Here is a 27,982-nt window from a genome sequence, read left to right as displayed (position 1 = left end):
AGCCATGAAAATCCCTACACTAATGCTTACGACGAGTTTACATGTCTGTTGATTGACAATGTCACGAACTTTTAGTATACGAGACTGGTTTTGACTAAATAATTCACATGAACGATTTGGTCCATGAGATTATTTTTTTGAAAAACAACACACGGATATAAAAGTGATTTGTATGCGGTGCATGCAGTGAATCTGATTGTTGTGGGCACAGCCTCGTTGAAAACAAATCAACCAACGCCTTGATCTGAACACCCGACTGGACATCAATTGTCTGTACAAGTAAGTAATGTCGTATACTTCGAGTGGTTTAGCTAGATCTTAGACTAGGTAAAGCCGTAAGGTGCTAGCGATGAGTTGCAAAGTTATACATAACCAAATGAATGTACTTCTCAATTTGTGTAGTTATCTAAGATTTTCAAATGCTAGGTCGCTATAAGTACTGCCATATTCGCGGAGGTACCATGCGACAGTTGTTATGGTACCGGACTCACTACCGAAGGATGGTGAGTTCGAGACAGGGTAACTGTAAGTCCAGAGTAACGGGCTCACTGTCAGAGAAAAGTGAGTTCGAGGCTCTGCGAACTTTTCACCTCCCATTTACAAATTTGAAAAGATTTCTTGGTTGGTAGAACTTTTCTTTCAGACAAGCACTGACGCAATGACACACACTCTTGTACTCAAAAGAGCTGAGTCACACTGTATTGCAACGCCGTATGAGCAGCTAAACCATTTGCAGAAACAGCTCTCTAGTGCGTGAATACATCTTTGCATTTGCCTACATTCGTTTCATAGACATTGTTCATACAGAGTAAAAAATATCCCCATGATAAACTTATTCATTGTTATCGTTGTTAAAAGATAGCTTGTATTAACTCTCGTCACATGAAATTTGACATATGTAATTTTGCCTTCGTATGTGCCTCAACATTCGTGATAAGCATAAAGGAAAACGTGTTGATTCTAGTTATACATTATCGTGAATAATTAAGGTTACTTTGAAGCTCTTTTTATAGAGTTCACATAAGATAAGTCGTTAGGCTCACTAAGTAATGTTCTACATGCAAAGAGGCCTCATGGTGTCTATTGATCGACCTACCGCATAAAGATTATGTACTCAAGTTCATTAATACATCATCATGCAGACCTATTAATACCTTGAATAGGGTCTTATCCAACCAGCTCTCTTGTCTCCTTCGATAACCCCTGACACAACAAATACCTGGCATTTTGATGTTAATTTATTCATGCATAGACCGATCAATTCTACTGAAAATCCTTTTTTCATACTTTTTAAACTCTGAATTGATATTTCTGGTTTCAGTTCAAACATGGGTACCATACAAGCTGACAAGTCCTTGAACACCTTAACTGTAATCATCATGGTTCTGTTGTCTACAATGCTACCAGGAGTAAGTTTATTCATATCTAAATGCAAGTTCAATAACCTTAATGTATTGTAATGCCAGATACAATTGTAATGTCAGGAAAGGACAACGTTGGAAGAGTGTCTGTAGATTTTGACAAGGTTGAGTTTATTATCGTACAGAGTATTTAGGTGGAAATAAACATAACAACATTATTGTCTTAAGAATAAAAGTGATTTAAGACAAGGATAAGGTAACTGCTTTTTACCTCAATGTCCAAAAAATTATCCAAACATTGTTATTGTCATTCCAAGTCAATAGTTACATCAATTGACGGAGATTCTGTCTGTGTTTCATGAACTTTTATGAACGGCGTTTGTCTCGAAAAGACGATAGAGGTAATACAAGTTTCATTCACAATTCGTGTATTCTAGCGTTAATTATACCATTCATTGAAATCATGAGCCTCGCTGATAGAAATAGCATTAGTTCCGAGCGTATAGTATAGCAATCATGAAACAATTATGATTGAACATCTGAATCGGCCTCAATTACCCTGGAGAGTACCTTATGTCATGACGGAGAATGCTTTATAATTTTCGGCCGTACTTTATTACTATACTTTAGTGTGATTCCTAAAGATTTTCTCATGATCAGAAGATCTCATGGAGAGCAGCATTGATAAACGGCGTTTTCAAACTATTTGCATTCCAACATAGTTACCGGTCGGACATTCGTGTGATATTTTTTCTCACCCAAGGCTGTCATTAGTACAGTTCAGTGATTATTTATCTCCAGATGAGCAAAATTGCATCTTACAATGTAAAAACTCGTTACGTAGTGGAAGGTTGGCACATTCTAAGGTTTCCCTGACAGTTACGTATCGAAAGAGGTTTCGAATTCAAATATTGTTTCGTATATTCGGAACAAACATTGATATTTCCAGTTATTCGGAAAAAAGATTATTCATCTTCTAGAGCACGAATCTTTAGTTCTTTAGTATATACATCAGAGCATTTTGGGCAAAATCGATTATACAGTTTTGAGTCCGTTGAAATCATTACATCCTACTTTCCCAACAGGGTGCGGCTTTTGATGTCAGAAGTGCAGGTGAGTGGCTTTTGTATAATTTTTTTGTGGTATGGCTATGTACTTTACATCATAGTGTAATGACAGTTTAATACATCAGTTGAATATGTTTTTATAGCATGTCAGTCTTTGTACGTATTCTGCATTTTAGTCAAAACTATTGATCGCAATCCCAGGGGTTCTATTTAACTATTACAAACTTGATAAAGAATAATTTTATCTGTAAACATCATCATCACTGAGACAATCACTTCCAGTGATAAGGCTTCAGTGATTGTATGTAAGGTATCTTTGATATTCATTTGAAAGGCGTGATGATTTTAAAACGCTCGCTTCGCCTCTGTTGATTACCATCGAATGCAATATTTCTTCTCTTATAACATGCACACACTTAGGTTTTTTACCATTTATAGCTGACAATTAAAAATAATTAAAAAGCGAAAGTAATCAAAGGTTACATCCGCCATACTAAAACGGAATTTTTTTATAAATGTTTCCCTTTCTTCGAAAAAGTGTCGTCTGATAAGGATTTACAATTAAGTAGGAATAGAAGTTCGTTCTTGAACTTTGACAATGTTTACGCCAGGAAGCCCTATTGTTTTGTGAGTATGTCGTTGCTTACAGTATCAACCTGTCAAGTTTTCTTGAAATCAGATTGTCAATGAGTGTTTAATGTGTTTGATATTAAAGTCTAAATCAGAAAATTATAACAAGGGTAGCTTTAATCGATCTTATCGCAAAACTTATGATACGGAGATAACTCGTCCCTCCATGATTTATCAATCTCGTCATTTTCTCAATTTCTCAATCTGACACTAAGGTACATACACTCTTTGGTTGAAAGCGGTATGTTTGTTAGGCTTGCTAGGAGGTATCAGGGGTCTTGATTCATTCAAGTTAATGACTTCGGGAAACGGGATTTTGAACAATCGATCAAATTATTATTACCATTACTACCACTATTAGAACTACTACAGCTCTTGGTCTACAATTTACACGTCACAACTAATATAACGGACACGTTACCAAACCATGACGTGAAATTTTGATATTTATTCATGAAGTTGGATCAAAACAAGCTTGCAAAATACAATGTATTGCAATCAATTTACAGAATTTAATTCGACAATATGATCGTGAAACACAATTAGCGTCTCGGTGGATGTCGCCGCTTATTAGGCGTATGTTACGTTCTACGCAATTATTCGTCTTCTTATGCAGATCTTGCTGTTTCGCTTAAACGTTTCCGGGTCAACAGCCACTTGATGCAGTAACCTAATTGTGTGAAATATTTCGATGGAGCTTTAGAGAGGGTAAAGAAAGCCAACATAATATATACATTTACGACAACTTTACTAAATCTTGCTTAAATTGAAAATTACATACCTCAAGGAAGTATGAGTTCTGTTCTAACACAACTTAGTCGGATGTTCACACATATATCATGATGATCAATGTGACGTCTTTTTAAGCAGAATATCACACAGCCCTGCTTAAGACGGCGTCTTGTATCTTTAATGGTCCTTTCAGATTTTATAGAAAATGAAAAGCTCTTCTTCACATAATTGTCCCCGAGGCTGTCTTTCGCCGAGTTAAGCGATGTGTATTTATTGCTGTGATAAAGTTTTGTGCGATTTGTGATTATTACTCCTGTTTAATCAGAGAATGCACATCCTATATAGGTTTCCGTCGATTCTTTTTTTTCCTTATTCTCTTTGTGTGACCATTCCTCCATTACTGGCTTCTCTTGTATTTAGGTGAAGAGAACCGTTTTGTTCTCGATAAGATCCATATATAATGTCAGTAGTTTATTGTTAACTGTCGTGTTGATACATAGTCTGTACCGGACTGTGTACATGATCTTGTTGATTTTTATTATTGTTATTCTTTTGACATAAGTTTCTCACGCGGTGTGTTTGACTCCTTTGAGTGCTCATATTCTCTCTTATTTTTGTAACCTCGCCCATGCAACGTTGAGAGAAGGATGGCACTGTTTTGTGAAACCTTATCTGATGTTACATGTATGTGCGAGCCTATCTTTGTAATTTGAGTTCATCCTTTAAATGTACGGGCCCATGACAATTGAACATTTCATGTCATTAATTTATTGTTGTGATGAAATAGTGTAATTGTCTCTTCATTCCCGTGTTGGTCATGAAAATGTGGGGGGGGGGGGGGAATCCACACATGGGAACTATTTTGGTGAGGTCGGGATTCCCGTTTGAAGCGTTCAATTTGCGTCGAATGCTTTGTTTTGTTTGTCCGTCAATATTAAGGAATAGCTATGTAGAGACACTCTTAAGAGTTGTAATGTAGAAAAGATGAATTTGTGATTCATTTGAATAGCGCTTTAAGACTCTGAATGTTCTATTCATAATAATTGAAAGTCTATCTAACTGTATTTTCGTCTCTCACAGCACATAGCTCTGCTATAACACTATTCAGCTTAGCATCTATGCAGTTTCCATCACGTTTTTCAACTATTTCTGGCACCAGCGCAGTCACTCAACCTTCGACAAATGTCGAAGAGTGTTATGAGTGGACAGAGTGGATGGATGATGAGGATGGTGGAACACTTGAGCCCTCTTCCATCGGAGAGTTTGAACTCATCCATAACTTGAGAGGTCCCTATGGATTCTGTGATGAGCCAACTGATATTGAATGTGCTTTGGCAGATGACACCAATACTCCGTACAACGAAACTGGACAAGTTAGTCTGACATGTAACTTGCAGCAAGGATTTATGTGTTTTCACAGCCAACAAAGCGGTGATTGTTTCAACTATGCCATCCGTGTACTTTGTGAAACACCATGCCAAGCACCAACGACACGAGGAAAAGCCAACACAAGAATGAGCTCAACATCAATGCAATATTCATCTCGTCTTTCTACTTATCTAGGCACTGATATTGTGACTCAACCATCAACAACTGTCGGAAAGACATGTACAGAGTGGACAGAATGGATGGATGATGAGAATGGCACAACACTTGAGCCCTCTTCCATCGGAGAGTTTGAACTCATACATAAGTTGAGAGGTCCCTATGGATTCTGTAACGAGACAATGGATATTGAATGTGCTTTGGCCGATGACACCAATACTCCGTACAACGAAACTGGACAAGTTAGTCTGACATGTAACTTGCAGCAAGGATTTCTGTGTTTTCACAGCCAACAAAGCGGTGATTGTTTCAACTATGCCATCCGTGTACTTTGTGAAACACCATGCCAAGCACCAACGACACGAGGAAAAGCCAACACAAGAATGAGCTCAACATCAATGCAATATTCATCTCGTCTTTCTACTTATCTTGGCACTGATATTGTGACTCAACCATCAACAACTGTCGGAAAGACATGTACAGAGTGGACAGAATGGATGGATGATGAGAATGGAGGAACACTTGACCCCTCTTCCATTGGAGAGTTTGAACTCATACATAAGTTGAGAGGTCCCTATGGATTCTGTGATGAGCCAACTGATATTGAATGTGCTTTGGCCGATGACACCAATACTCCGTACAACGAAACTGGACAAGTTAGTCTGACATGTGACTTGCAGCAAGGATTTATGTGTTTCCACAGCCAACAAAGCGGTGATTGTTTCAACTATGCAATCCGTGTACTGTGTCCGGCACCGTGCCCATCACTAACAGCCCCAATCTCAACGATTGTCCCGGGCCCACCACTAACAACACCAGCCTCAACGCCTGTCCCAGGCCCATCACTAACAACACCAACCTCAACGCCAGTCCCGAGCCCATCACTAACAACACCAGCCTCAACGCCAGTCCCGAGCCCATCACTAACGACACCAACCTCAACGCCAGTCCCGGACCCATCACTAACGACACCAACCTCAACGCCAATCCCGAGCCCATCACTAACAACACCAGGCAACACTATGACAACATGGAGCTCAACGTCAGTGCAAGTTTTGGCTGAACAGTCTACCAACCCTGAAGTAACAAGGGTGCCAACAACTCAATCATCGGAATGCGGAGAAGATGACGACACTGATTGCTCAGCTAAGACCTTGACCTGTCCAAGGGAATTTCGGCTAAAATGCAACGTCACTATTAGTTCTGAAATGAATATCGGAAGGTGTCTTCAACAGAACATAACTAAAACGAGCATCGAGGAGGTCAGTGTTGATTTTTTTTTTATAATGTACACATATATTTCTAATCGTAAGACAATGATAAAAGGTGGTGACAACTGATGAAGCACTCTTTCTATTTATTATTTTAACAGCTGTGGACGACATTGAATAAGACGATACCTGTGTGCTGCTTCAGTACTAACTTCACATGGTAATTATAGAAATATATTTTTTGTAAAAAATTTGTATCACCTAATTTGCGATGAAGCATAATGAATGTTTCTGTTTATGTGTTTTATACGAACGTATGTATGTATGTATGTATGTATGTATGTATGTATGTATGTATGTATGTATGTATGTATGTATGTATGTATGTATGTATGTATGTATGTATGTATGTATGTATGTATGTATGTTGTATGTATGTATGTATGTATGTATGTATGTGTGTATGTGTGTATGTATGTATGTATGTATGTATGTATGTATTATAGCCTAATCAAGAGACTATTTGGAAGGAGGGCAAATGGTATTCTTCCTCGGGAGTAAATAATTTCTTGTGTTGGCTACAATGTTTTCATTACATGCCTTTCTTATATCGTTTTAACTCCAAATTTTTTATTTATTTTCAAATACTTTATTTTCATGTAAGAGGAAAGTGTTTGAAAAGATTAAATTTCATCACTAATATATTGAAATCACTTATTGGTTTTAACGATTTTTATGCATAATTTTGTAAAAGCAGTGTTTCCTATGTTAAACATGTTTGATGTTTTTTTCTTTAAATTCTGAAGATCTCAAGTTGAAAATAGTTCCGGTTGTCTTTCAGTAATTGGATGACTATGCATCCTGCCACGTCATCAAAAAGTTACTATTGAATCCTTTGCGGAAAAACATTGAGGACGTACATTAATATTGTTACCATCATTTGCCTACAATCCTTTCAGGAAGAAATATTCAGCTAAACTTTACTTCATAAACCTACAGTATTATTGAAATTAACAAAACGACAGCCCACGTCACGATTTCTGATTGGTTGATGAAATTGGACACTTTCGGGAATGGGCGATGAGATATCGTTTAAACTGCCGGACGATATTTGAGAAACGATACTTCGTCGTCTGCGAACGGACCTCGAGAACATCCACATTTCTGCCTAAAGTCGCAGTGTATGACTTGTAAGACGGGTTTTCAGGTCATTGGGAGACTTAACGTCCATTGTTCGTTTTGAAACTTTATATCTATCAATGCAAGTAAAGTGACCGACACCATTGAATGCCTGAATACTGGATATAAGTGATGGACGAAAAATGTTCAGCATTATGCATCGCTCATACATCCAAAACTTTAGCGAGGAAAGGAGAAAAACAACATGACATAATACCCTACCTTTCCCTTATTACATAATATGTAATTAACATCGTTGCAATACTGCAATCTAATTATTTTGTGGACACTACAAGAAAAAGTACACTACGTTAGACCTATACATCGCTTGTTATAACTATTCTGAAAATGTGAGCGATGTCTCGCGACTGCAACTATAATACAAGACCTTTAGGTCACTTAGGGCTCGTGTACTTTCTTTGAAAAATGCGTTAGATATATATGATTTATCATTGGCGTTTAGGATCCAACAGTCAAGGAGAAGGCGGGACACAACAGGCAGTATGGCCATATTGGTCAGTGACCTTTTAGTCGATGACAGTGTGACCGTTGATGCTCAGACCGTTTTAGAAGCTTTTATTTCAAGCATAAACCAATCAAGCGTATTCAAATCATATGGTATCTCATATGAACCCGGGACAGCCTCAGTGATTGAGCCAGGTAAATGTAAGCATAAGGATTGTATGCATGCGTTTTACCCACTTGATCTGATGTTCTAGCATTGTGGCGAAAGAGAAAGCAGGTTCTTTAATGAAAGTCACGTGTCTCAGACACCAGCAGCAGAAGTAAAGCATGTAAAGCACGTGAGGTTTTATTGCATACAAAACTTAGTAACGGTAGACGGAAAACCAGGACTCGGAACTCATTCTCCCTTAAAGACTGGATTCAATTGTCTAATACAGCTCCCGACTCGTCAGGAGAATTATGCAAAAAAGAGACGATTTCCACACTTATTATAGCTTTGCTCTGATAGGTCTAAGTAAATACAACCAACAATCTAATTGGTCCATTTTAACACAAAGATGTTTGGTCCTTCCAGGATACGGGTTTCGCATCAAGCTCGACATCTCTTCTAGATGAACATGTTGTATGGATAATATATAGAGTCACTCAGTAACAAAAGCATTTCAGTAATAGGATGCGCTATATTTTCTCTGCCTATATATGTTGAGTTTCTCAATACACTGTTAAAAGAAACAGGGCACATTGTTGTACTCCGCATGTCCTTTTTGTGTGATGACTTCTCAAGAAAAGGAACGAACGACCATATATTTATAGCTATCATGTGTTTTACAGTGCAACGGAAGAAAACTGAGAGATTATGTACAATAATTTGAGTATCAACTTCCTCCTTAGGTGGCGAAATAGAAACGTCGAAACAAGGAAAAGGTAATGTCCATTGTAAATTATACCTGTCGATGGATTCTCATTGACCCTGATTTTAGATTATCTGTTGAACCATACTCAGTGATGTCGTACCACACTTATTCCGTCGATAAATATCATTGGATTTTTTTTGGAACATAAGCTATATACCATGACTGAAGACCGAACAGCACAACCAACAACAATATCATCATCATCATCATCGTCGTTGTCGTCGTCGTCGAAGAAGAAGAAGAAGAAGATTTTGATTTTTGATTTTTCAAATGAACGTTTATTACTAAAATTAATCTCCTGTACAGAAAAGTACATATCAAAACAATTCAAATTTTGAGACGGAAAGCAAAAATGAAATCTGATAAATGCGTTACAGCAAATGATGGTCAATTACTGAAAATACAAAGCAAAGTTGGACTATAAAAAATCAGCAAAAAACTGCAAAATAGCTATGACACTGATGCTGGAGCGAGCCGGAGAGAACTGGTGAAAAGGCAAACAGTTAGCTATATCACTTGCAACATGGAGAAAGAAACCAATTAAATCTCAAAAAAGCACAATTTTGTTATTGACAGAAGGCAAGATGCGAGGTGCATGAAAAATCTCTACTGAATAGGAGAAAGCACAGAGAAGAAGAAAAAGAAGAAGAAGATGATGATGATGATGATGATGATGATGATGATGATGATGATGATGATGATGATGATTACTATCATCATTATTAATTTGTGTATGTATTTTTTGCAGATTATGTGAAAATTGTCATCGTTGTTTGTTCCACCATCGCTGGTTTGATTGTAGTGATTGCCGTGGCGCTGTGTGCTTTGTGTACATCATCCAAGGCTTCGGTCGGAGGGGGAGAAGGAAACGGAATCCAGTAATTTACCGGAACTAAACGACCGAAACGCCTGACGGGGGAGCAATTCCGATGATTGAGTAGCATTTTGGTAAAAAGACGCTCGATTGGGCGGGCAACCGCAAGTTGGTTGATAGATTCCTGCATAGAGGTGATAGATTGGGTGGGTGATAGATTCCTTAAACAGACTAAATATACTAATTGCTATTATCAATTAACATCAAATCACGCATTGAAGCGGTAATCTTCTTAATCTCCAGATTGTCCTTCTTTTGTTTATAATATCTCTATAAATTTATGTTCTGTTATCAAAAACTGCGATATCAATCGAACGTATTCGGAGCTTTCATAAATTCGTTGCAGTGAACTCTGATAATGTTTCACGTAAACAAAAAACCCCAAAATTTAGTATGTGATTTGCCATCATCGCTCAGTACTATTTCAACTATTAAATAACAGTCTTTGAGACTGAAATACGATGACCTGACCCAATTCTCAACTTTTAGACTTTGCGATTTGATGAGTATAGGAGTTTAACAAATTATGGCTCTTGCAAATGATGTTCATAACAATTGTAGACATTTTGGAAACACAACATATTCAAGATGGGTTTATGAGATACGCTTATGAAAAGTAAAACAGCTACATATTTTTTATGGCAAAGTACATGACCTGCTTTCAAATGTCGTCTTCAGAAATAGATTGTATCTCTATATTGGACAGTATATTTATCAACTTTATTCTATCTATATTTCCCGAGTTTAAATGGCTGACCTGCAGAACAATCAACATTTTCTTAGGAAGTATGTCGGTACATATAAAGAAAAGCAGTAAGCGTCCAGGTATTCACAGTCAAAATCGGAAAATCAGAAGGTAATTGATTAGAAACATTAGAATGGGAGCAGAGAAAATCAAGATGCCTCAGGTACGACCTTTCGTTGGTGGATATTGGAAAATGAAAGTAAAGATACGAATTCAGAGGAGGGACTAAATACATTAGAACAGTTTACATGAAAATCAATCAGGGGCAATTCAATGAGGGGCAAACAGACGGAAAGGCTGTAAACTGAATGTTGATAAGAGATATGTAATCGTAGTTTTGTGAAAAGACCTGTTTATTCTTGTATCACAGTAGTCTCATAGGTCCTTCAATGGACTTTCTTGAGTTTGAGTCCACATGGAGGAAAACAATGTACTAAAATAATGTTAGCAGTTTCGTCAACGACAGCCTTCCTGACAATCTCAAATCACTTGTAATCACCATTCAGCACACATCATATTTTCATCTGTTTTCTGTCTGCCTCCTTATTGTTATTCATATCATTTGCTTCCATTTTATCAGTCTTCTTCCTTCGTTTCCTGTCCCTTTTCATTGCAAACTTGTAATCGATGTATTCGATTACAAGTTTGCAACGAAATGAATTGTAATCGATGGTAGTACCCGAAACCTGTTCTTATATCTCCCATTCTATTGTAAGTTTTAATTCTGTTGTTATCCCGATTTTCCGATATCAATCGTGAAAATCGGGTTAGGTTTCTCTTATATTCGCACTGATGCAGTATTTTAACAGTAAGACTTAAATGTGAGGATGAGATTACAACAAAAAATCAATATGTAACCAGATTAATTTGGCAGCTAGAAGGATTTGAAATAAACCCACTTTATCCTTTTCGAATGCCAGAAATTATGAATCTTCCGTAAGCGTTGCCCGACTCGATATATTTACTTTCAGTTCCTTTCTTGAAATGCTGCACTTGTTTTATTTAAATTTGAACCACACTGAATAATAAATGAAAGTTTTAGCTATTTCCGCTGAAAGTGTGCATAAAATTTAAATGATCACTTCTCTGGCCTTCAAAAAGAACAGTTAAAGCTGTTGCAAACTTAAAAGTAATTACCGCGCTTTATCCATACATTGTAGAATTATTTAGATTTCCAATCCAACAGTTTTGTTTATTTTCACATAAATTGTTGTTCAGATATTGCACATTATATGCATCAATTAAAAATATTGGGTCACCAGGCTATTTACAATTACATTCATAGTCAGTCCGTGTCTGTTCCTCATATATCTCAGGAATATTTCAGAGTCAATGAATATGTACAATGTTGCAGTCCGGGAAGGTTCACATAGTCGATCATGGCGAACACATATTTAAGCTTGACAAATTCAATGGTAGGTTTAGTAAAATGAGACCTTTGATAAGGCTGGATTTGAAATATCAATATGTAATGCTACATTTTTATAATTTTGGTATATGTCACAATAAACGACAAAACGATACTCATTATATGAACATTTGCTGTTTGTGTTATCTTGTTTGCCTGCGTTTATATATCTTTACGCTTGCTGCTTTATTTTCCCTGCCTGATGACTATTCTGTAACTAAAATTCAATAATGCACGTCTCGCAATATCTCGTAGTGATCGGCAATGATTTGATCCAAGCTACAGTTAAAAAGCACAGATGGTGGGATGAAGCGTATGGGTTAAAGTGATTAATTTCATCAACTGCTGAAGGTGAAGATGAGCTATGTAGGCATTATTCTTTTGACTCACTTGGAAAAGTGCCCTGTGCCTATTCCATGTTTGTTTGGTTGTTTGTTTGTTTGTTTGTTTGTTTGTTTGTTTGTTTGTTTGTTTGTATGTATGTAACTTGCTACGGAACATCTCTAAAAAATTACTCTTTTCACAACAAAATCGACTAGAAGTAAAATCAAACGCTCACAAAAATGCTGTGAAGTAGAAGATCTGTCTTCGTAGTGATCAATGCACCGGAAGATACAGGTGATCGACAGAGCAAATATATCAAACGTTACAGCTGCCATCTCTTCAACCGTTACTATTGACAAGGCAGCTATCAAATGGGTAGCATAGTGCGATGTTTTATATTGATTAATCAAACAAGATCATAAATTTGTCCGCTTGTCTTTGCGCCGCCTTCTGTTGTGTTATTAGTTTTCGACTGTGTTTGCTCACCTCTGGCACAAGTTAATAGCACCTACATGAAAGCTGTCCCTCACCACCGCGACAAGATACCTTATTTCAATATCAACCGATAGTCGATGCGATAACGCTGTTAACAGATCAGAACATGTCCACAGACATAATGTTAACTAAGAACCACACGCATTTGTTCGGACACAGTCCCTCCACCCACATAAAAAGCACAATTTATTACTGTTCAAGTAGCTTTTGTGTGAAATCTTATGTGCCTGAGACTCTTCTTGCAGGTTTAAAAGGTACATTTTGTGATTTTATTCATCCGATATCACAGTTGTAAGGTGGACATTTTCCAATATGGCTTCTTAGCAAATCCATATATTTTAAGGCATAAAATGCAAATTCATTACCGATTTTAATTGAATTTTGTGTCGAATTGTATGTTTCTATGTGCCTGAGACTGGTCTTATGGGTACATTTTGTAATTTGGTCAAATTCTAAATTGAAAACGTACAAAATTTACCTATTTAACGTGCACTAATAGAACCATAGCCTACTTTCAAAAAGCTCTGTTGTGTATTTTTTCAGACGAACTACTAAAACTTTATTCTGTCAACATCAACGTGATAGTATTAGTTTAGGTAAGAGCAACTTCAAAGTACTATGCAAATCAGACCACAGCGATAACTACCACACCTACTGGCATATTCTCTGCAGCTGTCACATTTGGACGACTCTTGACAAATTTCAGCAACAGGAGATGTAGCTGTCCTATAGACGCGCCAAGTGTCACCTTTTTATTCCCATCCCCAGTCTTGGTGTCTGTCTATTTGGCAAATTAAATATTTCCTGTCTCCAAATCTGACCTTCCTTGTGCATATGCATCATGTTTGACATGTTTTATAATTGTCGACTTACTTGAAGGAATTTAATTGTATGATCGTTGCTTCTTGAAAAACAGGTCCCCTCGTGCATCATTAATATGTAAAACTGTGCTCGATCTATTATAAATATATTCAACAAAACTTTTCTAGAACTGCAAGACCCTTATCAATGACTGATGCCGTTTGTTGAGTGCGTGTTCTGAAGGTGGCAGAGATATTCTCATAGACATTTCATGTGCACAATGCAGATTTCTTTCCCTTCCCTTTGAAAGTAGATACAGTATGGAAACAGGAAATGAAGGCAACTTCACTCATAGTTTCTACCTTTTTAGTGATGATGATTAGATCAATGAGGTTTCATGACAAAGGGAAACATGGTAAGGCACTGGTGAATCGATAGTTGTTTGACCCTCGTCATGATCTTGGTCCCGGGGAAAATGGTGTGTTTGTATGATTTTTCCTAACGGTGTTTCAGGACCAAAGTGGTGTACCTTCATCAGTCACCTTGTTATTCCCATCTACGGTCTCTTGGTGTAGGTCTCTTGGGCATATTAAACATCAAATGGTCAAATGGTTTTGTATTCCCACATGTTTAGTTTAACGTTAGCCATTCTACAATCCTTATGTTTTGGTCTGACTGTTGCGAGGTTTGTTGCTCAGACCATTCGTTTAAACTGCTCTCGTGTTTTTACGGCTATTGCAACGATACGTTTAATCGTTACCTCATTACTCTTATTTTAAGTTTGTCAATGAGGTAAAGTGAAAGTATTGACTAAACGGCAAAACAAGGCGAAAAAAAGCGGAAAGGAATTTTTAACAAATTCCATGGAATCTACAAAAAGCAAGGTAGGCTAGCTTCCATAGGCGAGAAAATATAATCTTGTCTTCTCTCAAAAAAATAACAAAACAGCCTTTTTGAAGATCACCACATTGTCCAAAAGTACAGCTACCGTTGCACAATATCATGTGTCCAGCACCGCACACACCAAGACATAAAAACAAACAGATAATTCAACAAACGAAAATTGGGTTCTCAAACCATAGACAGTAGAGAAACGCAGTTTATCTATTGTCTATGCTCAAACAAAGAAAGCAAAAAATGTTTAAAAAAACAATACTAAGCCCTAAAAACAAATGACAGGTTCAAACAAAATCAAGCATTGCAATATTCCAAAACACTTCAAGATAGTTTTGCCTCATGCTATGGCCAGTCTATTGTACATGTAGCGATATGCCATAGCCTATGCATTGTAAAACCAGTTATCAGTATATGTGGGTCACAGTAAACTGCAGCAGTTTAATATAAACTGTCCGACAGTGTTCATACTTCGCTACGATATGCTCAAATAAATTACCTTCACAGATAAGATCGACTTCTCTTGCTACCGTCGGTACTTCGTGACAAAAAAAAACGTCACTAATCTTGAAAATCGCGATCGTCCTCCGTTGTTCCTCGGCTGAAGCTAGCAGACAAGACCCAGCAGACAATACTTTGGCTTGGAAGCCAGCAGGAAAAACAAGTAACGCGTTAACACCTCCAATTATCGACACAAAACTCACGAATTACATCAATTACACCGGTAACGATTAAGATATGTAATATTTTGCAGGAAATATCTACGCCTACGATGGAAATGACGGAAAGAATTCCGCATCTCGCTTGCCGGTCACCGTAATGTAACTTCACCTTATGTGAAGTGTGAGGGCGCTTTCCTTAATAGGTAAATCCTATAAATGATACAGCTTGCTTGCAAAACCAAGACAAGGAAAAACTAGATTGCCTCAGATTAAGAAGATAAAAGATTCTGCATATACTTAGATGAAAGTAAAACAAATATTAGGCTAATATTAGTTATATAAATTTAATGATATTCCGAAAAGTACAGCATCAATAACCATACATAAAACAAATTTCTGTATGATGATTGATACACATCACCCCCTTTTTTAAATTACTAAAAATATACCCTTGAGTGTGCATCCATCTCACATAACAGGTATTATACACACATATCCACTCTATAAGACTATACATACCACTAAGCATGATTAGTTTCTTTGCACAAATTAACTCAATTGCTATTAATGCCTTTCTCCACATACACTGATTTAGTACAGAATATAAGACTGTCTGCTGTAGTTCTGATTGAGTGTGCATCCATCTCACATAGCAGGTATTATACACACATATCCACTCTATAAGACTATACATACCACTAAGCATAATTAGTTTCTTTGCATAAATTATCTCAATTTTAATTGATGCATGTCTCCACATTTATTGATTTAGGATATAATACAGGACTGCCTGCCGGTAGTTCTGATTAAGTGTGCATCCATCTCACATCGCAGGTATTATACACACATATCCACTCTATAAGACTATACATACCACTTAGCATGATTAGTTTATTTGCATGAATTATCTCAATTTTAATTGATGCATCTCTCCACATTTATTGATTTAGCATATAATATAGGACTGTCTGATGGTTGTCCTGATGGTTGTCCTAATTGAGTGTGCATCCATCTCACAAAGCTGGTATTATACACACATATCCACTTTATAAGACTATACATACCACTCAGCATAAATAGTTTCTCTGCATAAATTATCTCAATTCTTATTAATGCCTCTTAGTAAATATACTGATTATGTACATAATATAGGGCTGTCTGCTGGTAGTTTTATTTGAGTGTGCATCCATCTCACATAGCAGGTATAATACACACATATCCGCTCTATAAGACTATACATACCAATTAGCATAATTAGTTTCTTTGCATAAATAATCTCAATTTTAATTAATGTATGTCTCAACATATACTGATTTAGCACATAAAATAACACAGTCTGCTGATAATTTATGCAAAGAAACTAATTAGACAATGAAATGTGTAATTTATGATAGTATGGATTAAGACATGGTAGGTGAGATTGATGCACACTCAATTTGAAATGCCAGCAGACAGTGTTATATTAGAGGCAAAAGTAAAAATTTAGGTTTCAGGTGCTAATTGGACTGAAGATAATTTATGCAAAGAAACTAATTAGACAATGACATGTATATTTTGTGCTAGTATGGGTATGTGTAAATTAGACCTGGTAGGTGAGATGGATGCACACTCAATTTGAAACGGTTGACGTCAATTCTGTTCTTTGATTATGCAGTGCAATACGAAAATTAAATGGGATTATTTGATGTTGTGATATAAATAGGGTAATTTTATGCAGAAATAAAATTTATCTCAGACGACATATGCACTTTAAAGTGAAGATATACAAGTTTTTCATACGTTATTTATCGAATTTTTGCCCAATAGTATATATATATTATTTGTATAAAAAATGCATGTTTAAAAAAGTCTGCCCACCGATGAATCAAAGCGCCCTCACACAGTCAGTGTAACCGACCGGAAGTGCAACGGTACTATCTTCGTGCTGTTTTCCCGCCTGTGATTTCAAGCTGTCGACATTATTTTTTCCGAAAAAAATATAGGATATTTTAACTCACCGCAGTATAAACGAGGTAATATTTAATAAGTCTTTAGTCAAACATTGAGGTCGTAGAGAAGAGTACTGGTTTTGTCTGCTAGCTTCCGCGCCAACGCATTGTCTGCTCGGTTTTGTCTGCCAGCTTCAGCTGAGTTTCGTTGTTTATGCAAAGGTCGATGCGGGGGAAAATGTCTACAATGAAATCTGATCCAACAACTGGCATTCCATTCCACTGAGATGGCGGGTAGGGTATATCCCTGTCAACACCAGCGATGTTTAAACATAAATGTCAAGGAAAACTGATGCATTTTCGATCAGACTCGGCAGCCTTTGCAATAGCGTTGATCGCGATTTCAGGTTTGTTACTAAATATAACTGCACGCGCCTGACTTTCGGACAAATAAGCTTATGCCTGAAATTCGACAAATTTTGTCGTTGTATGCGCGGCTGTTGTTACAGCTTGTAGTCTGAGTCATCAATTCATACGAATAAGTGTGACGCTAAATAGCCATTGCAACATTAGCAGGTTTTATTTTCGTCATTTATGCGGAAAATGCGGACAAATATTTATCTATGCACATTAATGAGAGAGAACAGTGACGTGATTTGCGATCAGCTCTATTCAGCAGCAATTTTAAAAATAGTGACGTCACGTCTGTACGGCGCCTATCTGACAAAATGTGCTTATCTGACAAAACTCTTTTTAGCAATACCCTGGGGAGTCGCTTTAGCCAGCGCACTTCATGCGCGCGGTACATGTCGCTTCGTATGATGTTGTGGACACCGAGTGTGCCAATTTAATACGAAGTCTTCTATACGGAGGATTTTGTTTCTGTAAACTACTCTCAAATTGTTGACATGTAATTAATTCTTTTTTATTGTGGTTTTTCTTCCATCGCCCGGGCTCGGGCTCGCTCACTGTATTGTAGTGTAGTCGAGTCTCGAGACCATGGGGGGGGGGGGGGGAACTCCGTGTTGCAACATGTAGGTGCTTTTCTTATCATCCACTTGCATGTTTATTGAGACGAGTATAATTTAGGCCTATGTACTTAGATGGCAAAATGAGCGATCGAGGAAGGTGATAAAAACGTAAACATAAGTACTCTGCTTGCCATTGTGGTGATTTTGATACTCCCGCCACCGCCGTGAGAGCGGACGACCTCATGTGACCTCGTGCCCTCTCCTCTACCCGTTAGCCTCTGTGTGTTGATCGATGTATACACAGTGATTGATTGATGTGCTCGGCGATTTTACGCAATCAATGAAATTTACTGTATTTTTAACTATTATATGGCTATTTTGTGATGTTTGTGATTTTAGACTGCTCTAATTAAGATTTCGTTTGTGTGTTTTAACAGACGAAGTATTGTGTGAGGGATTACTTTCCACAAATGAGTAAGGCTACAAGCAGTAATTAGTTATTTTTGTCAGATAAGCACGTTTTGTCAGATAAGCGCCGTACACACGTCTCTCTGATCGACGCCCTCAACGACACCACTTGCGTTCCGACAGTTTGGCAAATTAATGGATCTACATTGCAATGAACATAATCTGACCCAACCCTAAATGCATACTGCGACGAGGGCAAGCATGCAACTCAGATTTACAATAATAGTCTTTCGGGTTAAAGTTCAAGGATTCCCTGTTTATTCATATCGAAAAGAATACCTTCCTTCACTTGGTCGCGTATAAAAGTCATTTGTATGCAGTGCATACAGTAAATCTGATCAGTGTGGGCACAGCCGGCCTCGTTGAAAAACAAATCAACCAACGCCTTAATCTGAACATCCGACTTGACATCAGTTGTCTGTACAAGTAAGTAACGTCGTACACTTCGAGTGGTTTAGCTAGATCTCAGACTAGGTAAAGCCGTACGCTGTGAGCGGCGAGCGTCGCCAACATTTAATGAGTTGCAAAACGATTGCGCCAATTGGATTTATACATATCCAACTGAATGCACTTCTCAGTTTGTGCAGTTATCTACGATTTTCAAATGTCAGGTCGCTATAACGTCTGTCATGTTTGTGGACAACCGTGGGACAGTGGTTAGGGTACCGGACTCACTATCGGAGGATGGTGAGTTCGAGACCCGGAATGTCCAGAGTAAGGGGCTTACTGTCAGAGGAGTTCGAGTCACTGTGAACTTTTCACCTCCATTTACAAATGAGAGGTTTCTTGGTTTGTAGCACTTTTCATTCAGACAAGCACTGGCGCAAGGACACACACTCTTGAACTCAAATACGCTGAGTCACACTGTATTGCAACGCCGTATTGGCAGCTAAAGCGTGTGCAGAAACAGCTCTCTAGTGTGTATATCCATCTGTGCATTTATCTATATTCGTTACACAGACATTTGTCATATGATATACATACTCGATGCAAAGAGGCCTCGTGGTGTGTAGACCTATTGTTAGCCGTGATTCTGGTCTTATCCAACCAGCTCTCTTGTCTACTTAGGTAACCTCTGACACAACGAATACCTGGCATTTTGACGTTAATTTCTTCAAACATAAACAGATCAATTCTACTGAAAGTGTCCATCGTTCGATGACCTGTAAATAATCCTTGTTCATACTTTTTAAACTCTTCATTAACATTTCTAGTTTCAGTTCAAACATGGGTGGCATACAAGTTGACAAGTCCTTGAAGAATTTTATTGTAATTATCACGGCTCTGTTTTCTACAATGCTGCTACGAGTAAGTTGGTTTATGTCTAATTTAAAAACCGTTTTTGTATTGTAATGCCAGATACAAAAGTAACCCTTATTGTACAATTGTAATGCCAGGCATGATACGAGTGTGTGGAAGAGTGTGTTTATATTTCGATACGACTAGTTTTATTATCGTAATGTGTTTAAGTTGAAATGAACATAACCTTATCACTGTATCAATAACAAACGTGATTTAAGACAGGGAACTAACTTGCCAGATTTTGGCTGAATGTCCTCAAAATTATCCGAACATTGTTAAGCTTACCATCATTCTAAGTCGATATTTACATCAGTTTATGGAGATTCTCTTTGTGTTTTATGAACTTTCATTAGCTGCGTTTGTCTCGGAAAGGCAATATGTAGAAGTCGTTGCACGTTTAATTCACAATTCATTCAGAATTCTTCATAACATTGTAGACAACAGCAGTAACGTAGTATGCGCCTCGAAAGTGAAAGATTAAATTTTTTGCTAAAACTTTCCTAATTAAGAAATATTTCAAACATTCTCTTCAAAATTTAATAACAAAAATTAGGGGTCACCAGGCAAATTTTGGTACTACAGAAACAAATAACCCAAGATTTACCGATATTTAAAATTCAAAATGTAAGCCATTCCTGTGTTAACTCTATGGAGGAAAATATGTTTTTCGTATTTCGAAAAACTGAGCCATTGAAAAGTTTTCTTAAACCAAGAGCTTTAAAATGAACCCCCTCAAGTGGTATATCAGAAAATAATTGAAAAAGTTTGAAAGTCCAAATATCTGTCCCCAAGGAGCATTCTACCATAGCATTCATTGAAATTAAAAGCCTCGCTGATAGAAATAACAATGATTCCGAACGTACAGTATAGCAATCAAGAAACAGTCATGATTGAACATTTGAATTGGCCTTAATTTCCCTAGACAGTAGCTTATGTCTTGAGGGAGAATGCTTTATTAATTTCGATCATATTTTATCTTGATACTTGAGTGCGATTCCTGGCGATTCACTCATGATCAGGAGCATATCTCGTCGAGTGCAGCATTGATAAACAAACTATTTGCAACACAGTTGCTAGTTGGACATTAGTCTTCAGTGCATTTCAGAGACTATCCATCTATGAGCAAAATTGCATCTTCAGAACGTAAAAGCTCGTTATATACAGGCAGCTTGGCATATTCTAAGGTTTCCATGACTTGACTTAGATATGTTGACAGAGATTATTCAAATATTGATGGGAACAAACAACGTTATTTCCAGTTACTATTTAAAGATTATCCAATGTCTAGAGCACTGAAACACCATCTTTTATATTTAAAACTGCCATGACTGTCAATGTCGATAGAAAAACTCTTATTCTTTAGTTCACACGTCAGAGTACTGTGGCAAAATTGATTATTCTTTAGCGGGTTAGTTAAAATCATTACGTCATGCTTTCTCAACAGGGCGCAGCTGTTGACGTCAGAAGTGCAGGTGAGTCCACTGGCTTTTGTATTATTTTTGTGGTATGGCTATATATACCTTACATTATTATGTAAAGATGCTTTAATACATCAGTTGAATCTGTTTTAATAGCATGTCAGTCTTCGTATGTGTCAATGGCTGCATTTTATTCAAAACTATTGATTGAAATCAAAGTAGATCTGTATTTTCTTGAATTTACCGCATGTTCTCGATATGATCCACGTGTAATATCCGTGGTTTCTTCTTTACTGTCGTGTTGATAAATATTCAGTATCAGACTGTCTACATAATCTTGTTGCTTTTTTGAAATTTTTATTCTGTTGAAATGAGTTTCTAAGTCGGTGTGTTCAACTTCTTTGAGTGATCATATTCTTTCTTATATTTGCAATCTTGCTCGTGTAGTTTTTGAGGGAAGAATTGCACTTTTTGCGAAATCCTAACTGTTGTTACATGTGCGAACCTATCTCTGAGTCAGGAGCTCGTCATTTAAATTTACTTTTGGGGCCCACGAGAATTGAACATCTCCTGTCATTAATTTATGTTTGTGATGAAAAGTGTAATTCGTTCTTCATTCCCGTGTAGGTCACGAACACATGCATGTGTATCGGGGGTGTTGACTCCACAAATGGGTTTGGAGTGTTCGTTTTGCGTCCATTGCTTTGTTTTATGTGTCTAGCAATATTTTGGGATAAACTATCCAGAGACACTCGTAAGACCTGTTGGGTAGGAATACATTTTTTAATGTTATTCATTTGACTAGCGTTTCAAGACTCTGAATGTTCTGTTCATCGGAAGCACAAATATGCTATTAAGTATTCGCTCTATCTGACAGTATTTTCATCTCCAACAGCACCAGGCACTGCTACGACACTTTTGAGCTTAGCGTCTATGCAGCTTACATCAAGTTTTGCAACTAGTCCTGGCACCACTGCAGTCACTCAACCATCGACAAATGTACATGTCGAAGAGTGTTCTGAGTGGACAGAATGGATGGATGATGAGAATGGCGCAACACTTGACCCCGCTTCAATCGGAGAGTTTGAACTCATCAATCAGTTGAGAGGTCCCTATGGATTCTGTGATGAGCCAACTGATATTGAATGTGCTTTGGCCGATGACACCAATACTCCGTACAACGAAACTGGACAAGTTAGTCTGACATGTAACTTGGAGCAAGGATTTCTGTGTTTCCACAGCCAACAAAGCGGTGATTGTTTAAACTATGCAATCCGTGTACTGTGTCCGGCACCGTGCCCATCAACACAAGGCAACGCTGTGACAACAGTGAGCTCAACGCCAGTGCAACTTTCAGCTGAGTATTCTAGTAGCCCGGAAGTGACTATGATGCCAACAACTCAATCAACGGCATGCGCAGAAGACGAGAATACTGATTGCTCAGCTGAGACCTTCACCTGTCCAAGGGAATTTCGACTCGAATGCAACGTCACTATTAGTTCTGACACAGATTTGGGAATGTGCCTTCAACATAACATAACTAAAGCAAGTACCGAGGAGGTAAGTGTTGCTTTTAGAATTCTGCGCACATACAATTGTAATCGTAAGAAAAATTATAATACGAGGTGGATACTTATAACGGACTCTTTATATTTCTTATTTCGACAGCTGTGGACAACATTAAATAAGACGATACCCGTGTGCTGCTTCAGTGCTAATTTCACATGGTAAATATAGACATATGGTATAATTTTATCTCAAACTTTGTATCACTTTGTTTGCGAAGTATGCTTCTGCTCGTGTTTTATTAGACTTGGTTCAAGTCTGTGATTTGTGAATGTTTGAGTGGAGTGAACGCAATGATTTGTATTCTGCTTTCATGTGAAACGCGCGCGTGAGTGGACGCGATGAGTAGGGTGAACGCGATGAGTGGAGTGAACGCTATGCAGCGGAGTTTCACCCTGAATCCGGCAGAAACTAACTCACTACTGCGCAGACTCAAACTCGACGCATTCAATAGCTGGGAAAACCTGGCGTGAGCTGCCAAATTCCGGATAGGTTTGTACGAAATAGGAGAGACACAAGAGAAACTATTATAAATGATTTTATTTTTTTTTAATTCACCGACTTGAACCAAGTCTAGTGTTTTATGTATGTATGTATGTATGTATGTATGTATGTATGTATGTATGTATGTATGTATGTATGTATGTATGTATGTATATGTATGTATGTATGTATGTATGTATGTATGTATGTATTATGTATGTATGTAATTATGTATGTATGTATGTATGTATGTATGTATGTATGTATGTATGTATGTATGTATGTATGTATGTATGTATGTATGTATGTATGTATGTATGTATGTATGTATGTATGTATGTATGTATGTAAGTATGTATGTATGTGTGTATGTATTATAGCCCAATCAAGGAACTATTTGCCATAGGGTAGGAGGGCAAACGATCTGCTGCCTCGAGGGTAAATAACTTATTGGGTCGTCTCTCTTACATAGTTTTCACTCCAGAATTTTAGGTTTATTTGCAAATGACAATTTTTTGCTTTATTACCATGCAAGAGGAAAATCTGTCGAAAAAAATTTCATCACTAACATATTTAAATAACTGTTTTGTGGTTTAACGATTCTATGCATAATTTTGTAAAAGCAGTGTTTCCTATTTAAAACATGTTTGATATTTTTTAAATTGTGAAGCTCTCAAGTTGAAAATAGTTCCAGTTCTCTCTCAGTTATCTGATGACTATGCGCCGTCATCATAAAGTTACCATTAAATCCTATGCTTACAAAACATTGCGGACGTAAAGTAATTTTGTTATCATCATTTGTTTAGAATCCTTTGAAGAACAAATATTCAGCTGAATATGCTTCATAAACCTACAGTATTATGAACAAAACAACAGCCACGTTACGAGTTCTGATTTGTTTATGAAATTGGACACTTTCGGGAATGTGCGATTAGACGTTGATTAAACTACACGGACGATATGAAAGAAACAATACATCATCGTCATCGAACAGAGCTTCAGAACATCCAAATTTCCTCCTAAAGTCGTATTGTATGACTTTTAAGACGACAGGTTTTCAGTCCACCGGGAGGCTTCACGTTCATTGTGACTTTCAAAAATGTGTATCTATCGAATGCAAATAAAGTGATCGACACCATTGAATGCCTGAATTATGGACATAAGTGATGGATGAAAAAAATATACAGCATTAAGAAAATGCATCGCTCTGACCAACTTGAAATAAACTTTAACGAAGGAGAGAGGTAAAACAACATTACACAACACCCTATCATTTCATTTGTTGCATAATATGTAAGTAATATTGTTGCAATGCTGTGATCTGGTGATTTTGGGAACACTACAAGAAAAGTACCTGAGTTTGACCTACACATCACTCGCGATATTTGTTCTGAAAATTTAAGCAGTGTTGCGCGACTGAAACTATATAAAACAATACCTTTAGGTCACTTAGAGCTCGTGTACTTTCATTGGCGTTTTAGGATCCTAAGGTCCAGGAGAAGGCGGGACACAACAGGCAGTATGGCCATAATGGTCAGTGAGCTTTTAGTCGATGACAGTGCGACTGTTGATGCTCAGACCGTTTTAGAAGTTTTTATTTCCAGTGTAAACCAATCAAACGTCTTCAAATCATATGGTATCTCATACGAACCCGGGACAGCCTCTGTGATTGAGCCAGGTAAATATAAGCATAAGGATTGCATGCATGCAATTTAGCAACTTAATCTTATGTTGTAGCATTGTGGCGAATGAGAATGTAGGTTCTTTAATGGCAGTCACGTGTCTCAGACACCAGCAGTAGAAGTAAAGCAGGTAAAACACTTGAGGTTTTATTGCACTCAAAACTTAGTGAAGATAATCAGAAAACTAGAACTGGAAACTCACTATCCCTTAACAACTTGATTCTCTTAACAAGCTCCTGACCCGTCAGGAGAATTATCCAAAAATACCTTGACAAACTTCTATACTGATTGTAGCTTTGCTGTGATAGGTCCGTTAGTAATTACGATCAATAACCTGATTGGTCCATTTTAACTCAATGGTGATAAGTCCGTCCAGGATACGGGTTTCGCATCAAGCTCGACATCTCTTCCTAATGTACATCCTGTATGGAGAATATATAGACTCACTTAGTAACGAAAAGCATTTCAGTGATAGGGCGCACTAAATTGTCCCTGCCTTTGTTGCATGCGTTTCATTGTACACACATCATTGTGTTTTTTGTGTAATTGGCTTTTCTGGGAAAGGAACGAACGACCGCATACTTATAGATATCATGTGTTTGACAGTGCAACGGAAGAAAACTTTGGGATTATGTACAATAATTTGTGTATTAACTTCCTCCTCAGGTCGCGAACCAGAAACGTCGAAACCAGAAAAAGGTAATGTCCATTGTAAATGATACATGTCGATATACCCTGATTGACCCTGATTTTAGATTTGTATCGAACCATACTCACTAATGTCGTACCACGTGCACGCTTATTCCGTCAATGAATAATATACATATACGATCTTTTTCGAACCTAAGCTATATACCATGAATGAACACCAAACGACACGACCATCAACAATATCATTATCATCGTTGTCGTCGTCTTCGAAAAAGAAGAAGGAGAAGATGATGATGATGATGATGATGATGATGATGATAATGGTGATGACGACGACGACGACGACGACGGCGACGATGATGATGATGATTGCTATCATCATTACTTATCTGTATATACATTTTTTGCAGATTCTGTGAAAATCGTCATCGTTGTTTGTTCCATCATCGCTGTCTTGATAGTAGTGACTGCCGTGGTGTTGTGCTTTGTGTGCATCTTCCGACGCTTTGGCAGGAAGGGGAAGTACAAACAGACTCCCGTCACTGACGACCAGACGACGGAAACGCCTGGCGGAGGAGCAATTCCGATGACGGAGTAGCATCTTGCTAACAAAACGCTCAATTTGGCAAGTAACAGCAGGTTGGGTGACAGATTCCTGCAGCTGGCTAAACAGACTAATCAGACTAATTGCAAGAAAGCGAAATGTTTTGCACAACATGGCATTGTGCACTTTTCTTTGTTTTCTCTATGAAGCACCATAAATTGTTTTGAAAACGTCTTCATGTATCAAAGTCAACACTGGAGCCATATGGCTATTGCTTCTGCTACGATAAATTAACATCAACATCCCGCGTTGAGGCGGTATTCATCCTGATCCCCAGATTGTCCTTCCTTTACTTATTACCTCTAGAATATTATTTTCTGATATCCAAAAATGCGATATCAATCGAACATATTCGGAGCTTTCATTTGTAGCTCTTACTTTCTGACACGACCTTCTTCTTTATGCGACAGGGATATACGGTCTCCAGGACGATAATTATCTGACCTCCAATGCAACAACTTAACACAGAGGATGACAAAGATTGGATAAAATAGCAACTTTATAATATGATGTAATGACGCTTTTGGAGCATGCGCTTTGCAGGGCTTTAATGTATAGAACAGCAGACTACATGGATATACACTTTCTGGCATAACATTTCTATGAACCAAGAGCGCTTTTGAGAAGAGTCTTTCTCCTTGGTGTATAGTCACCAAAATAAATTTATTTTCGCTTAGGCTAGCAGGAAACTGCCTCGTGAATGTCGTGTTTTGTGTTGAACAACCTGTTTCTTGAACATCCCCACCAGGTGAATTTAATGGAACACGGCAACCTATGACCTGAAATGACCGTCATTATTATGCCATCAGAGTACCACGAGCGCGCGAAAAGTGTCACCGCTTCATTGCTTGTTTAGTTTTACTTAAAATCAGGTAGCAATAGGTTTCCAGTAAACCTGGAAATAAGGTTACAGAAATTCCCGAAGTGAAAGTAACCTTACGGTCATTTGGTTTACACAAGAGGCAACTACTGGCAACTTAAATAAAAGAGAACAGGACTTTACTTGCTCACCATCATTCCGTGGCTATTTTCGTGCATGTACTTTCAACATTCAGCGAGCCTTAAGTTATTTACATTGTTTGAGGTCAGCGATTGAAAATCATTCACATGGACAAAAACACAAAAGTTAGTATGTGATTCCCAGTCATAGCTCAATACTTTCAACTCGATCTTAAATTACAGTTTTCGAGACTGAAATAAGATGTCCCTACCTAGTTCTCAATATTTGGGCTTTTGCAATTTAAAGAATATAGGTGTTTAACAAGTTATTGCTCTTTTAAATGATATTCATAACAATTGTAGGAAAATACAAACAACGTATTCAAGGTAGGCTTACGAGGAACTATTATGAAATGTAAAATGTCAAATGTCATCTTCACAACAATTGTTCATAAACTGTATCTATATGGAACAATATATTTAAAGACTTTATTCTACCCATTATACCTGAGTTTAAGTGTCAAAATTGCTTCTCGGAAAAAGTAGAGATTTTCTGATTTTTATGTGTAATTTTTTGACATGTTATATTGGTTATCAAAGAAAAAAAATAACGTCTTACTCCCTGAACTTGGCCTTATAACAAAGCATAAGGCCAGACTGTAT

At 37.5% G+C, this 27,982-nt stretch overlaps 2 protein-coding genes across 4 annotated transcripts; both read left to right on the top strand.

Moving 5' to 3' along the window:
- The first annotated feature begins 128 nt into the window (after positions 1–128).
- LOC139137251 (mucin-5AC-like) lies at positions 129–27,069 on the top strand. Of its 3 annotated transcripts, XM_070705246.1 has the most exons (9): positions 129–279; positions 1,322–1,409; positions 2,447–2,474; positions 4,871–6,597; positions 6,708–6,766; positions 8,189–8,385; positions 25,792–25,824; positions 26,187–26,401; positions 26,791–26,925. In XM_070705246.1, the coding sequence occupies exons 2-8, from the start codon at positions 1,329–1,331 to the stop codon at positions 26,372–26,374; spliced, it is 2,313 nt and encodes a 770-aa protein (XP_070561347.1). In that variant the 5' UTR covers positions 129–279; positions 1,322–1,328; the 3' UTR covers positions 26,375–26,401; positions 26,791–26,925. The 3 variants fall into 3 exon arrangements, with proteins under 3 accessions (XP_070561347.1, XP_070561346.1, XP_070561348.1); XM_070705245.1 differs by having other exon boundaries at positions 26,187–27,069; XM_070705247.1 differs by lacking the exons at positions 25,792–25,824; positions 26,187–26,401; positions 26,791–26,925 and adding exons at positions 9,082–9,114; positions 9,853–12,255.
- On the top strand, positions 18,971–23,134 carry LOC139137253 (mucin-2-like). Its single transcript, XM_070705250.1, has 5 exons — positions 18,971–19,100; positions 19,889–19,982; positions 21,421–21,448; positions 22,290–22,954; positions 23,063–23,134. Exons 2-5 carry the CDS (start codon positions 19,902–19,904, stop codon positions 23,123–23,125), a joined length of 837 nt encoding a protein of 278 aa, XP_070561351.1. The 5' UTR covers positions 18,971–19,100; positions 19,889–19,901; the 3' UTR covers positions 23,126–23,134.
- Positions 27,070–27,982: the final 913 nt, after the last annotated feature.

The sequence above is a fragment of the Ptychodera flava genome, chromosome 7, assembly GCF_041260155.1.
Source record: "Ptychodera flava strain L36383 chromosome 7, AS_Pfla_20210202, whole genome shotgun sequence".
NCBI lineage: Eukaryota > Metazoa > Hemichordata > Enteropneusta > Ptychoderidae > Ptychodera > Ptychodera flava.
Note: the sequence above shows the minus strand (reverse complement) of the source record. Positions and strands in the feature narration are given on the sequence as shown.

Coding starts and splice junctions, on each gene's coding strand:
- LOC139137251 (XM_070705245.1), top strand. CDS start 1,329: ATGGGTACCATACAAGCTGACAAGTCCTTGAACACCTTAACTGTAATC. Junction 1,410..2,446: donor TGTCTACAATGCTACCAGGA/GTAAGTTTATTC, acceptor CTTTCCCAACAG/GGTGCGGCTTTTGATGTCAG. Junction 2,475..4,870: donor TTTTGATGTCAGAAGTGCAG/GTGAGTGGCTTT, acceptor CGTCTCTCACAG/CACATAGCTCTGCTATAACA.
- LOC139137253 (XM_070705250.1), top strand. CDS start 19,902: ATGGGTGGCATACAAGTTGACAAGTCCTTGAAGAATTTTATTGTAATT. Junction 19,983..21,420: donor TTTCTACAATGCTGCTACGA/GTAAGTTGGTTT, acceptor CTTTCTCAACAG/GGCGCAGCTGTTGACGTCAG. Junction 21,449..22,289: donor TGTTGACGTCAGAAGTGCAG/GTGAGTCCACTG, acceptor CATCTCCAACAG/CACCAGGCACTGCTACGACA.